Genomic DNA, 13,601 nt, shown 5'->3' on the forward strand with positions numbered 1-13,601 from the left:
CAGTTCTTGTTATAAAAATAGGAAATTACAAGCCTCATATACTTCAATACTGAAAAAAAAGCAGTATAAAACCTACATTCTTTGATTCAGCTCTAGCTAATAAAGCATAACGTTGAAACAAGAACCTGCATCCTATAATTAGTAGTTATTAAAGAGGAACATATGAGAGGATGAAAGATATGTTAATTCTAGTGTGTGAATAGGCAGGGCTATATGCAGAACATTTCAGGGTAAGTTGAAAAGGTGAAGCTAGAAATGTCTACCAGACCTTTCTCTGATATGCTAAGAATATGGTATCCAACCTGTGTTGAAATGAACCCCCTTTTATATCAACTCCTCTCTGGTTTGTCTCTTATACCTTATAACTTTTTTTAAAAAAAAATTAGAAATAACCCTTAATTACATTTGTTAAATTTTTGGGAAATATAACACAGCTAATTGATAAAACTGATGTATGCACAATTTGAATTTAAAAAGTTTTTACTATACAGATTATGAATCAAAACATACAGACCTTTATATTTGTATAAGCATGATAATATTACGTATATTGTGACACATTTTCTCAGCTGAGGAAGATTATTCTTACCGCAGTCTGGCTGCTGAGAAAACTGAGTCTCAAAGAAATATCCTGTGCATATTCTCTTAGGTAAAACCAGGCAAGGTGACAAAAGCCCAAAGTGAAAAAAAATCATCAAGAAGATGAGAAACTTCAGTAACATGAGGGTTTTCATGAGATGAAAAAATAAGAAGTTTCAGTCTAGAAATACTAAAATTCTGAGCATCTATTAATGAAAAGTTTTAAATTTTGTATTGAAAAGTTGCCATGGAGTTCATAGATTTCCAGAAATCTGGGTTAGAAGGTATACTTGGTATTCTAAAAGAGAGTTTTTATCCTTAGTAAAGGAAGAAGAAAGAAGGAGGAAGGAAGGAGGAGAAAGTACTTGAGCTACAAAGAATACCTGATATTTGCACAACCAATAATGGAACATACTTGAAGTAGAAATATATCAAGTGAAATTTAGATGACTTTATTGTGTTCAACTCACTAGCGTTTTTAAAAGGGACTTTGAGACATATACTAAAACTTAATTTTGAGTTATAGAGGACAGTGAAACAATAATGTAAACTTTCTTTGCTGTTCTAGCAAAGACAAAACTATGCTAAGATACTAACTATTCTAGTCCAGAGTAGTGTTCCAAGACAAATAACCAAAAAAATTAATTAATTAATTAATTAATTGAAAAAAGAAAAGAAAAGAAAGAACGAAAGAAAAAAAAGAAAGATATTTCTTGAGAGCTTACATTATGTACCCCATCCCGTGCTAACTATATTACATTATATTACACAGATTATGTCTTTGAACCTTTGAAGAACATGGTGCATTGTCCCCATTTCTCAGAGAAAGCAGACTGAGGTTTGGAGAGATTAAGCCATCTTGTCCATGTCATACAATGAATGCCTAGTGGAGTCTTGATTCCAATATAAGTGGAACATACTCTTGAACATGTTCACTTGCATTTGAAGCAAGATGGCCTTTGGTGTGAGGTGATAGACACGCGTAAAGACACAGTAAAGACACGTGTGCGTGCACACACACACACACACACATGTTCATGCAAATCATTAACAAATGAGGAGATTTTAATATCAGGGGGAATGGCTCTTTATTGAGAACATATGAAAACAATGTCACGTAAGATCATCACAGTCAGTGTATACATAGGATCAAGATATTGCTGACCTGAAAATAGATACATTTGGGCCTGGGTTAAAAATCATTTGACAGTTGTTTTATTTAATCTGTCATTTCCTAGAACTCAACACCTACTCTGAATGCCAAATCAGAAGATGAGGAGTTGGCAACTAAGAGTCCATTCCACAGTCACTGGCTGGCTTTAACGCATTTTATGTGACTTGTGAAGACATCCATATGTCAAAAAGATTATAGTCAGAGATACTCAGCAGCAGGAAGAGGCACAACACATGGGGCGGGGGCAGGTGGAGATGACACAGGTGGGGCGATAGCAAGTGGTGTGGCAGGAGACCCGGCCACAGACTGGGCGCAGGCAGCAGGAGGGGCAGCAGGAGGGGCGGCAGCAGCTAGAGCCACAGGAGTTGGAGCCACAGCAGGAGGGGCGGCAGCAGCTAGAGATGCAGCAGGAGGGGCGGCAGCAGCTGGAGCCACAGCAGCTGGAACTAGAGCAGGAGGGGCGGCAGCAGCTAGAGATGCAGCAGCTGGGCCTGCAGCAGCTGGAGCCACAGCCACTGGAACCACAGCAGGAGGGGCGGCAGCAGCTGGACACACAGCAGCTGGGGCGGCAGCAGGTGGTCCTGCAGCAGGTGGTCTGGCAGCAGGTGGGTTGGCAGCAGGTGGGGCGGCAGCAGCTGGACACACAGCAGCTGGGCCTGCAGCAGCTAGAGCCACAGCAGCTGGAACTAGAGCAGGAGGGGCGGCAGCAGCTAGAGATGCAGCAGGAGGGGCGGCAGCAGCTGGAACTAGAGCAGGAGGGGCGGCAGCAGCTAGAGATACAGCAGCTGGGCCTGCAGCAGCTGGAGCCACAGCCACTGGAACCACAGCAGGAGGGGCGGCAGCAGCTGGACACACAGCAGCTGGGGCGGCAGCAGGTGGTCCTGCAGCAGGTGGTCTGGCAGCAGGTGGGGCGGCAGCAGGTCTCCTGGCCACAGCCCTGCTCAGAGCAGACGGAGCCACAACAGGAGTTGACCATGGTGTCAGAGGGTGGAGGTTCTGGTGCGTTTCCAGGAGATTGAAGGTCTTGAGTTTGGAAGTCTCATCATGCCACGGCTTCTTATATACTGCCCGAACATGGTAACTTGCCAACACGTCTTCCTTATTTTTGTTTTACTAATGGTTAAGTAATTGCCAGATTATACAATAATATTTGTTTATGTAATGGTTTAAACTCATGAAACTAATTTTCTTTTCTAGATGTAATTTTATCTGGTCTGCTTTTCCTCCTGACTCACACCCCCTGGCATCTTCTGGACCAGTCTCTCCTCATCTTCCTCCACAGAGTGTCATGTGATAGGTGGCATTTGCAATTGTATTTTTTTTCCTGTCCCCTCCTACATCTAGCAGGATGGGATTAGGGCAGTTATATTTCTGGTCATGCATTTCTTCCAATGATCAGTGGAGAAGAAATTCCATCTACATAGTGTGGCATGTGGCATGAGACAAGAAGAAAAGGCCCTCTTTGTGGGTCATTATTGAGCAATGAGGAAGGAGACAGCTCTATATGATATGACATTGTTGATTTCTATGGCACTGGAATGGGTTTTCTTAGATATTTCAAACTTTGGATCATGTTCTCTACTCTAAAAGCATGTCAGGCAATTATCTGTATATTTCCTGTCACTACCAGGTTCAATTGTTCATTAAGTTGTTGCTTTAATATCATATATATTTATGTTGTTTTCTCCAGCTTGTCATTAGATTCTGGAAGGCATAGCTTCATTTTTATCCCTCATCTGATTCTTAATTTAAAATATTCTTCAACGGAGCAAAAAAAAAAATGTTGAATAATCAGAATATACCTCTCCTCAGAACTTACCGCCATAGCTGGGAAATCTGTAGCACATGTTTTCTGGATCCATTTGAAATGTGAATGGATTTTAGTCAATTTAACTTCATTTAGTTACTATTTTTACTTATCCTTTATTTAGTGATAATCTAATGTGAGCAGGCATTAAATCATCCAAAGGGCTTATTAAATATGATTGGGACAATCCTCAGAGGTTTTGACTGCAGAGTGGAGTCTGAGATTTGGCTTTAAAAAAAAATAATTTTGTTTATCCTTCTCTAATTAACTTACTTCACTCAGCACAATACCCTCCAGTTCTATCCATGTCGAAGCAAATGGTGGGTATACGTCCTTTCTAATGGCTGAGTAATATTCCATTGTATATATAGACCACATCTTCTTTATCATCATATGGTTTCATTCATATGGAGAATATAAGAAATAGTGGAAAGAATTATAAGGGAAAGGAGGGAAAATGAGTTGAAAAAATTAGAGAGGGTGACAAAACATGAGAGACTCCTAACTCTGGAAAACAAACAAGGAGTAGTGGAAGGGGAGGTGGGCGGGGGGGATGGGGTGACTGGGTGACGGGCACTGAGGAGGGCATTTGATGGAATGAGCACTGGGTGTTATACTATATGTTGGCAAATCGAACTTCAATTAAAAATATGTATATAAAAAATAAAGATTCTATTTATTTATTCAGGAGAGACAGAAAGAGAGAGGCAGAGACATAGGCAGAGGGAGAAGCAGGCTCCCTGTGTGGAGCCTGATGTGGGACTTGATCCAAAGACCCCTGGGATAACAACCTGAACCAAAGGCAAAGAAGCTCAACCACTGAGCCACCTTGGATGCCCCAAGGTTTGGCATTTCTGACACGTATCCAGATGATGTTGATGCTGAAGGCCCAAGGACCACACTTACAGACCTGCTCCTTAAATTTCTGTTCATTCAAGCTTTGAGGAAGTACCTCTATCAGGTTCCTGCCTGTTTATAAAGCAGATTGTTGAGTGGATAATCTGAGATACACATGTTGCCAGTTATTGAGCATTTATAGAGTTTCCTCCCCAGGAATTTACAGATTACAGTGAGGATCACATACACGCATGTGTGTGTGCATATGCTAACACACACTCACACACACAATTGTGCAACATCAAAGGAGCTCATAGTAGTATAATTTAACTAAAAGAATGGTGTCTAAGACAAATTAGCCAAAAAAAATAATAATAAGACAAATTAGCCAAGATTACAATTTGGTAAAGACATAGATTTATTTTTATATAAATAATTCTAGTTACCATTTCTTATTTACTTTTTATGATTTGTTTTACATTTTAGGTAAATTTTACATACTGTGAAATGTACATATCTTAAGAATACTATTTGATGAGTTTTGATTAACAGATGCACATCAATATAACCACCATACCTATCCAGATAGAGAATATTTTCCATTATACCAGAAAATTCCCACATGGAACTTCAGTAAAACTCCCCACCATCATAGGGGCAGCCATTGTTTTAATATTTTTTTCACTGTAGATTTGTTTTGATCTAGAGCTTCAAAAAGATGATATATAGTATAATTTCTTTTCTGTCTTTGGGACCATTAGCTTGGCATATGCCTGTGAGAATTGCTAATGTTGATCCATGTATCACTAGTTCTGAATGAAGAAGCTATAGTAACAAAGTACAAAGGTTTATTGTAACTACTATCAGCCATTCCTGTTTGCCTGGGACTGAGGGGTCCCAGAACTCAAGACTGGGTGTTAAACAGGAAAACAGAGAGGCATTGATTACCATTGGATGAGATTCTTAAATACCTTAATTAGGACCATTTGAAGACCAAGCCCCTTGCCATATTTTTGTCACAATAACTTTCTTAGCAAACACTTGATTTTCAGAGCTAGAGAACCCGAGGCATTAAGCAATTCTATTGTGAGGCAACATGTCCCAAGGGGAGAGATTTTCACTTGATTTGCTGTATAGGAGATGCTGAGGGAAGAAAAATCATTAAAAAAAAATGTTCTTATTACCAGGGGAGAGTTTTCCATGTAAATAGAGGGAGACTAAGAAAGCCTGTTTTGCAATAGTTGCAAAGGCAGAGTACATTCTCATAGAGAAATATGCAGAGAATCCGTCCCTAGGCCAGTGGTTCACAAAGTTGCCTGCATATTAGGATCACCAAGGAGAGACGAAAAGTCTTGATGCCTGACTTCTGCCCTGAAAAATTCTGATTTTTAACTGATCTGGTGTATGGCCTGGGCATGTGAATTTTTTTCACTCCTGAGGTAATCTTAATGCATGGCCAAGTTTTAGATCCAGCTCCTCAAACTGTCTATATGACATTAATTTGTGTAATATTAGATTGGGAACAGAAGTAGATGCAATATTAAAATTGGTAACATCTAATTAATAGAAAAAATAATACTGATTTTGAACCACTAAACTTTGAGCAATTTCAGACTGAAACCTTGATAATTCTCTTTACTCTTTTAGATCTCTCATTCCAAACAAAAGTTTTACATGGATGAGAATAGGACAATGGGGCACGGGAAATTGCTAGTGATAGCACACTGGATTTTTAAAAAATGAAAAACAAAACCAAGAGAGACAACACCCTATGTACTCCTTGCTAAAATTTTTACCCATTGTCTGGAGAAGTAGAATTGATAATAATTAATTTCAGGACCATACCCATAAATTATATATGGTCTACCTAAACCGTACCTCTGTTATTACAATAGATTAGATGGAGTGCAATTTTTTTCTTTTGTGTACTTTAAAAAAATGTTAATATATATTATATAATATATTATATATGTTAAATGTTATATATGTGGCCATACAGAATATAAAAAAAAAACTTAAAAAATTTTTTGTTTTCTTTTTATAATTTGACAATAATATACATTAGTTAGGTAAACATCAAGGAAAGTTGAACAAAGTGGACCCGACTGATGTTTGCAACACCATTGAGGAACCTGTGTTGTGTCTCTCGGGGAAACTGAACATACCATGTTAATATAACCTTTATAGAATGGCATGCAAAAATTTTTTTCCCTTATCAGATAAGACATATGTTATGTTAGTACTCATTATTTTAAAAAATATCTGGGATATATTTAGTCTGTAGCTAAAATGTATTACTATTAGGTAACTATAGAGACTTAATTTGTAGAATTATTATCTAAATAGAGACCCCCTACAATAGGCATTGCTAAATGATAAGGAAATTAATATATTTCAAGTCAATTAAGTTATTTTATAATAAAAATTGAGCTCTATTAAAATGTTTATTTATTTATTTTTGGTATTTTTTTATTTGGAGTTCCATTTGCAAACATATACTGAACAACCAATGCTGATCCCGTCAAGTGCCCTCCTCAGTGCCCTTCACCAAGTCACCCCATCCCTCCGCCCACCTCCTCTTCCACTACCCCTTGTTTGTTAGGAGTTAGGAGTCTCTCATGTTCTGTCACCCTCACTGATATCTCACACTCATTTTCTCTCCTTTCCCCTATAATCCCTTTCACTATTTTTAATATTCCCCGAATGAATGAAACCATATAATGTTTGTCTTCTCTGATTGACTTACTTCACTCAGCATAATACCCTCCAGTTCTATCTACGTAGAAGCAAATGGTGGGTATTCCTCGTTTCTAATGGCTGAGTAATATTCCATTACATATATAGACCACAACTTCTTTATCCATTCATCTTTCGATAGACACTGAAGCTCCTTCCAGTTTGGCTATTGTGGACATTGCTGCTATCTATAAACATTGGGGTGCAGGTGTCTCAGCTTTTCACTGCATCTGTACCTTTGGGGTAAATCCCCAGTAGCGCAATTGCTGGGTCATAGGGTAGCTCTATTTTTAACTGTTTGAGGAACCTCCACACAGATTTCCAGAGTGGCTGTACCAGTTCACATTCCCACCAACAGTGCAGGAGGGTTCCCCTTTCTCTACATCCTCTCCAACATTTGTTGTTTCCTGTCTTGTTAATTTTCCCCATTCTCACTGGTGTGAGATAGTATCTCATTATGGTTTTGATTGCCCTGAGGGCAAGTGATGTGGAGCATTTTCTAATGTGCTTGTTGGCCATGTGTATGTCTCCTTTGGTGAAATTTCTGTTCATGTCTTTTGCCCATTTCATGATTGGATTGTTTGTTTCTTTGGTGTTGAGTTTAAGAAGTTCTTTACAGATCTTGGAAACTAGCCCTTTATCTGATACGTCATTTGCAAATATCTTCTCCCATTCTGTAGGATGTCTTTCAGTTTTGTTAACTGTTTCTTTAGCTGTGCAGAAGCTTTTTAACCTGATTAAGTCCCAATAGTTCATTTTTGTTTTTGTTCCCTTGCCTTCATAGATGATATCTTGCAAGAAGTTGGTGTGGCCAAGTTCAAAAAAGGATGTTGCCCGTGTTCTCCTCTAGGATTTTGATGGATTCTTGTCTCACATTTAGATCATTCATCCATTTTGAGTTTATCTTTGTGTATGGTGTAAGAGAATGGTCTAGTTTCATTCCTCTGCACATTGTTGTTCAATTTTCCCAGCACCATTTATTGAAAAGACTATCCTTTTTCCAGTGGATAGTCTTTCCTCCTTTGTCAAATATTAGTTGACCATAGAGTTGAGGGCGCATTTCTGGGTTTTTTATTCTGTTCCATTGACCTATGTGTCTGTTTTTGTGCCAGTACTACACTATCTTGATGATCACAGATTTGTAGTACAACTTGAAATTCAGCATTGTGATGCCCCTGGTTCTGGTTTTCTTTTCAATAATCCTCTGACTATTTGGGATCTTTTCTGATTCCACACAAATCAAGATTATTTGTTTCAACTCTCTGAAGAAAGTCCATGGTATTTTGATAGAGATTGCATTCAATGTGTTAATTGCCCTGAGTACCATGGACATTTTCACACTATTGATTCTTCCAATCCATGAGCATGGAATATTTTTCCATCTCTTTGTGTCTTCCTCAATTTCTTTCAGAAATGTTCTATAGATTTTAGCGTAGAGATCCTTTGCCTCTTTGGTTAGGTTTATTCCTAGGTATCTTATGCTTTTGGGTGCAATTGTAAATGGGATTGACTCCTTAATTTCTCTTTCTTCAGTCTCATTGTTAGTGTATAGAAATGCCACTGAAATCTGGGCATTGATTTTGTATCCTGCCACACTGCCAAATTGCTGTATGAGTTCTAACAATCTTGGGGTGGAGTTTTTTGGGTTTTCTAGGTACAATATCATGCCATCTGTGAAGAGGGAGAGTTTGACTTCTTCTTTGCCAATTTGAATGCCTTTTATTTCTTTTTGTCGCCTGATTGCTGAGGCTAGGTCTTCTAGTACTATGTTGAATAGCAGTGGTGAGAGTGGACATCCTTGTCATGTTCCTGATCTTAGGGGAAAGGCTCCCAGTGTTTCCTCATTGAGAATGATATTTGTGGTGGGCATTTTGTAGATGGCTTTTAAGAAACTTAATTATGTTCCCTCTATCCCTACACTCTGAAGAGTTCTGATCAGGAATGGATGCTGTATTTTGTCAAATGCTTTCTCTGCATCTATTGAGAGGATCATATGGTTCTTGTGTTTTATCTTGTTGATATGATCTAACATGTTGACTGCTTTATGAGTGTTGAACCAGCCTTGCATCCCAGGGATAAATCCCAGTTGGTCATGGAGAATAATTTTCTTAGTGTACTGTTGGACACTATTCTATTGGCTAGTATCCTATTGAGAATTTTTGCATCTGTGTTCATCATATTGGTCTATAATTCTTTTTTGGTGGGGTCTTTGGTTTTGGAATTAAGGTGATCTTGGCCTTATAAAACAACTTTGGAAGTATTCCATCCTTTTCTATCCTTCAGAACAGCTTTAGTAGAATAGGTATTGCCTCTTCTTTAAACGTTTGATAGAATTCCCGTGGGAAACCATCTGGCCCTGGACTTTTGTGTCTTGGGAGGTTTTTGATGACTGCTCCAATTTCCTTCCTGGGTATTGGCCTGTTCAGGTTTTCTATTTCTTCCTGTTCCAGTTTTGGTAATTTGTGGTTATCCAGAAATGCATCAATTTCTTCTAGATTGCCTAATTTATTGGCATAAAGCTGCTTATAATACGTTTTAAAAATCATTTGTATTTCCTTGGTATTGGTTGTGATCTCTCCTCTTTCATTCATGATTTTATTCATTTGAGTCTTCTCTCTTTTGTTTTTAATAAGGCTGGCTAATGGCTTATCTATCTTATGAATTCTTTCAAGAGCCAACTCCTGGTTTTGTTGATCTGTTCTATAGTTCTTCTGGTCCCTATTGCATTGAGTTCTGCTCTAATCTTTATTAACTCTCTTCTTATGACTGGTGTAGGATTTACCTGCTGTTCTTTCTCCTGTTTCTTTAGGTGCTAGGTTAGCTTGTGTTTGAGTTTTTTCCAATTTTTGAGGGATGCTTGTATTGTGATGTATTTCCCTCTTAGGCCTGCATTTGCTGTATCCCAAATATTTTGAATTGTTGTGTCTTCATTTTCATTGGTTTCCATGAATCTTTTTGATTCTTCTCTAATTTCCTGGTTGACCCTTTCATCTTTTAGCAGGATGCTCTTTAACCTCCACGTGTTTGAGTTTCCTCCAAATTTAGTCTTGTGATTTAGTTCTAGTTTCAAAGCATTGTGGTCTGAAAATATGCAGGGGATAAGCTGAATCTTTTGGTATTGATTGAGAGCTGATTTCTGACCCAGTATGTGGTCTATTCCGGAGAAAGTTCCATGTGCACTTGAGAAGAATGTGTATTCAGTTGCGTTTGGATGCAAAGTTCTGTATATATCTGTGGAATCCATCTGGTCCAGTGTATCATTTAAAGCTCTGGTTTCTTTGGTGATGTTGTGCTTAGAATATTTGTCATTTGCAGAAAGTGTCGTGTTGAAGTCTCCTACTATTAGAGTATTATTATCCAAGTATGTCTTTACTTTGGTTATTAGTTTATTGATATGCTTGGCAGCTCCCACTTTAGGAGCATAAATATTCATGATTGTTAGGTCTTCTTGTTGGATAGACCCTTTAAGTATGATAGAGTGTCTCTTTTTATCTCTTACTCTGGTTTGGGGGATAAACTTTAGTTTATCTGATATGAGGATTGCTACCCCAGCTCTCTTTTGAGGACCATTTAAATGGTAAATGGTTCTCCAACCTTTCATTTTCAGGCCGCAGTGTCCTTAGGTCTAAAATGAGCCTTTTGTAGACAGAAAATGGATGAGTCTTACTTTTTTATCCAGTCTGAAACCCTGTGTCTTTCGGTGGGATCATTTAGCCCATTCACATTCAGAGTCACTATTGAAAGATATGAATTTAGTGTCGTTGTAATACCTATTCAGTCTCTGTTTTTTGTGGATTATTTCTTTGGGCTTTCCCTTTCTTTTACAGGGTCCCCCTTAATATTTCTTGCAGAGCTGGTCTGGTGGTCACGTATTCTTTCAGTTTCTGCCTATCTTGGAAGCTTTTTATCTCTCCTTCTATTCTGAATGAGATCCTTGCTGGATAAAGCATTCTTGGTTGCATGTTCTTCTCATTTAGTACCCTGAATACATCCTGCTATCCCTTTCTGGCCGGGCAGGCCTCTGTGGAGAGGTCTTCTGTTAATCTAATATTTCTCCAATATAAGTTAGGGATTTCTTATATCTTGCTATTTTAAGGAATTTCTCTTTATCTTTGGAATTTGCAAGTTTATATTAAATGTCAAGGTGTTGAATGGTTTTTATCAAAATTTTTTTTTTGGGGGGGCCTCTCTATCTCCTGGATCTGAATGCCTGTTTCCCTCCCAAATTAGGGAAGTTCTCAGCTATGATTTGTTCAAATATGCTTCTGGCCCTCTGGGTGCTCTCTGGAAGCCCAATTATACATAGATTTTTCCTTCTGAGGCTATCATTTATTTCCCTTAGCCTTTCCTCATTGTCTTTTGTTTTTCTCTTTTTTCCTCAGCTTCCTTCCTTACCATCAACTTGTCTTCCATGTCGTTCACTCTTTCTTCTACCTCATTAATCCTTGTCATAAGGACCTCCAGTTTGGATTGCATCTCATTTAATTCATTTTTAATTTCGGACTGATTAGATCTAAATTCTGCAGTCATGAAATCTGTTGAATCCTTTATCTTTTTTTCCAGAGCACGTAACTTTATAATTGTGCTTCTGAGTTGGCTTTCTGACATAGAATTGTAATCCAAATTCTGTAACTCTGTGGCAGAGAGTACTGTTTCTGATTCTTTCTTTTGTGGGGAGTTCTTCCTTCTAGTCATTTTGCTCAGTGCAGAGTGGCTATATGAGTGGGCTGAGTCAAGCATATCAACCATGATCTAAGTAAATATCACCTTTGATGATTCTGATGGGATCAGAGACCATAGATTGAAAACAAAGATCAGAACAAAATAAAACAAAAGGACCACTAAAGTGAAAAACAAATTTTAAATAAAGTAGTAAAAAATAAAAGGACAAGATTCCCAAAGAAGAAGGAAAAAAGGGAAAAAAGAAGAGAAAAAAGCAAAAACAAAGAGGAAAAAATAGGAAGAAGAAAAAAAAAGCAAAAAAAAAAAAAAAGGAAAAAGAAAGGGCGAGGACTGGGATATGGTGGTGTTGCTGATGTGGTAGTGGAGGGAGAATGTAGTCTACCTGAGGGGTCCTAGAGGGTCCTCTTGGTTCTTAGTGTATTAAGTTCTGCATGTTAGAAGATGCTCAGTCCCAAATTTATATAAACCAGAAATACTTATAGAAAGCCCCTCCATTGACCACCAAAACATAAATGATATAAAAGAAGGGGGCAGAATGAGAATGAAGAGAGAATATAATCTCACACAATGAACCAGCAAAGTATACCACTTGGTTCTGGGTGCATGCTGGTCATGTTTTAGAAGGTATTAAGTTCTGCCATTGTAGAACAAAATGAGGCAGAGGAAACAAAAAACGGAAACCAAAAAAAAAATCTATCTCTCAAAATTAAGTTGAGTATGTTGAAAGGATTCTAGAAATGGAAAATATATCTAAGACCTGTAATTGTAGAAATATGAAAGTCAAAATGAAAGAAACTTAAAAATTAAGAGGTGGCAAAATGTTGTAGTTAAGGTGGGAAAAGAGAAAAAATGAAAATTTATATTCTGATATAAAAATGAGTTGTAGGGGATCCCTGGGTGGCTCAGGGGTTTAGCACCTGCCTTTGGCCCAGGGCGCAATCCTGGAGTCCCGGGATCGAGTCCCGCGTCGGGCTCCCAGCATGGAGCCTGCTTTTCCCTCCTCCTATGTCTCTGCCTCTCTCTCTCTCTCTCTCTATGTCTATCATAAATAAGTAAATCTTTAAAAAAAAAATGAGTTGTACTGGGAAAAGGAAAAAAAAAGAGGGGTACTCTCTAATTCTCTATACCATAAATCCCTCGATTTCCCTGGATCTGTCCAGCGCTGTTTGATCCAGAACTTGCTCTTCCCTTGTCCTTCCAGCTGGTCTTCTGAGGGAGGGGCTGCAGTGCTAATTCTCAGGTGTGTGTGCTTGAGGGGAGATGCCCCATCCTGCCAGCTCAGTGGGAGCTGTTTACCCCATGAGTCCTCTGTTCCATGGCGGCCCCGCCTCTCCAGGCACAAGATGACACAAGGAGGAACAACAACACTGGTGGCGGCCAGATTTCCAGCTCTGGAGTCAGCTGCCCACCAGTAACTAATGCAGTCTCCCAGTTCGCACTGGCCTAAATGCTTCCAGGTTGGCATGTGTGTGCTAACCTGCACATCTTGGGACCACCCAGTGGCAAGAGAAATCCTCGCTGTCCTGTGCCATCCCCGCTTCTGCCTGTCCCAGGGGGAGCTCAGAATCATGGGCTTTGTCTGCTTGGCACCCTGGGATCTGGGGCCTTGTGCTGCTAGAATCGCATGCCTGGGGGGCACTGCCGTTCTGACCCACCAGCTTCTCCCAGATGCCCCGACGGCGTCCGCTCCAGTCCTTTACCAAGATCGACCCACAGTTTGTGGTGGGCTTTCCCCAGGGTGTACCTCCTCTATTAGTGACTCCGGGAAATTGGAGGCCTCACTGC

General features: G+C 39.1%; 1 protein-coding gene across 9 annotated transcripts; it reads right to left on the reverse strand.

The window, feature by feature from the left end:
* Positions 1-1,855: 1,855 nt before the first annotated feature.
* Positions 1,856-2,743, reverse strand: LOC121473626 (keratin-associated protein 4-12-like). Of its 9 annotated transcripts, none has more exons than XM_041726168.1 (3): positions 2,605-2,743; positions 2,154-2,493; positions 1,856-2,066 (listed from the first exon to the last, which is right to left on the reverse strand). In XM_041726168.1, exons 1-3 carry the CDS (start codon positions 2,727-2,729, stop codon positions 1,962-1,964), a joined length of 570 nt encoding a protein of 189 aa, XP_041582102.1. In that variant the 5' UTR covers positions 2,730-2,743; the 3' UTR covers positions 1,856-1,961. The 9 variants fall into 9 exon arrangements, with proteins under 9 accessions (XP_041582102.1, XP_041582103.1, XP_041582100.1 ...); XM_041726169.1 differs by having other exon boundaries at positions 1,856-2,193; positions 2,305-2,377; positions 2,573-2,743; XM_041726166.1 differs by having other exon boundaries at positions 1,856-2,439.
* Between the last annotated feature and the right edge of the window lie 10,858 nt (positions 2,744-13,601).

The sequence above is a fragment of the Vulpes lagopus genome, chromosome 12 (genome assembly GCF_018345385.1).
Source record: "Vulpes lagopus strain Blue_001 chromosome 12, ASM1834538v1, whole genome shotgun sequence".
Classification (NCBI taxonomy): Eukaryota; Metazoa; Chordata; class Mammalia; order Carnivora; family Canidae; genus Vulpes; species Vulpes lagopus.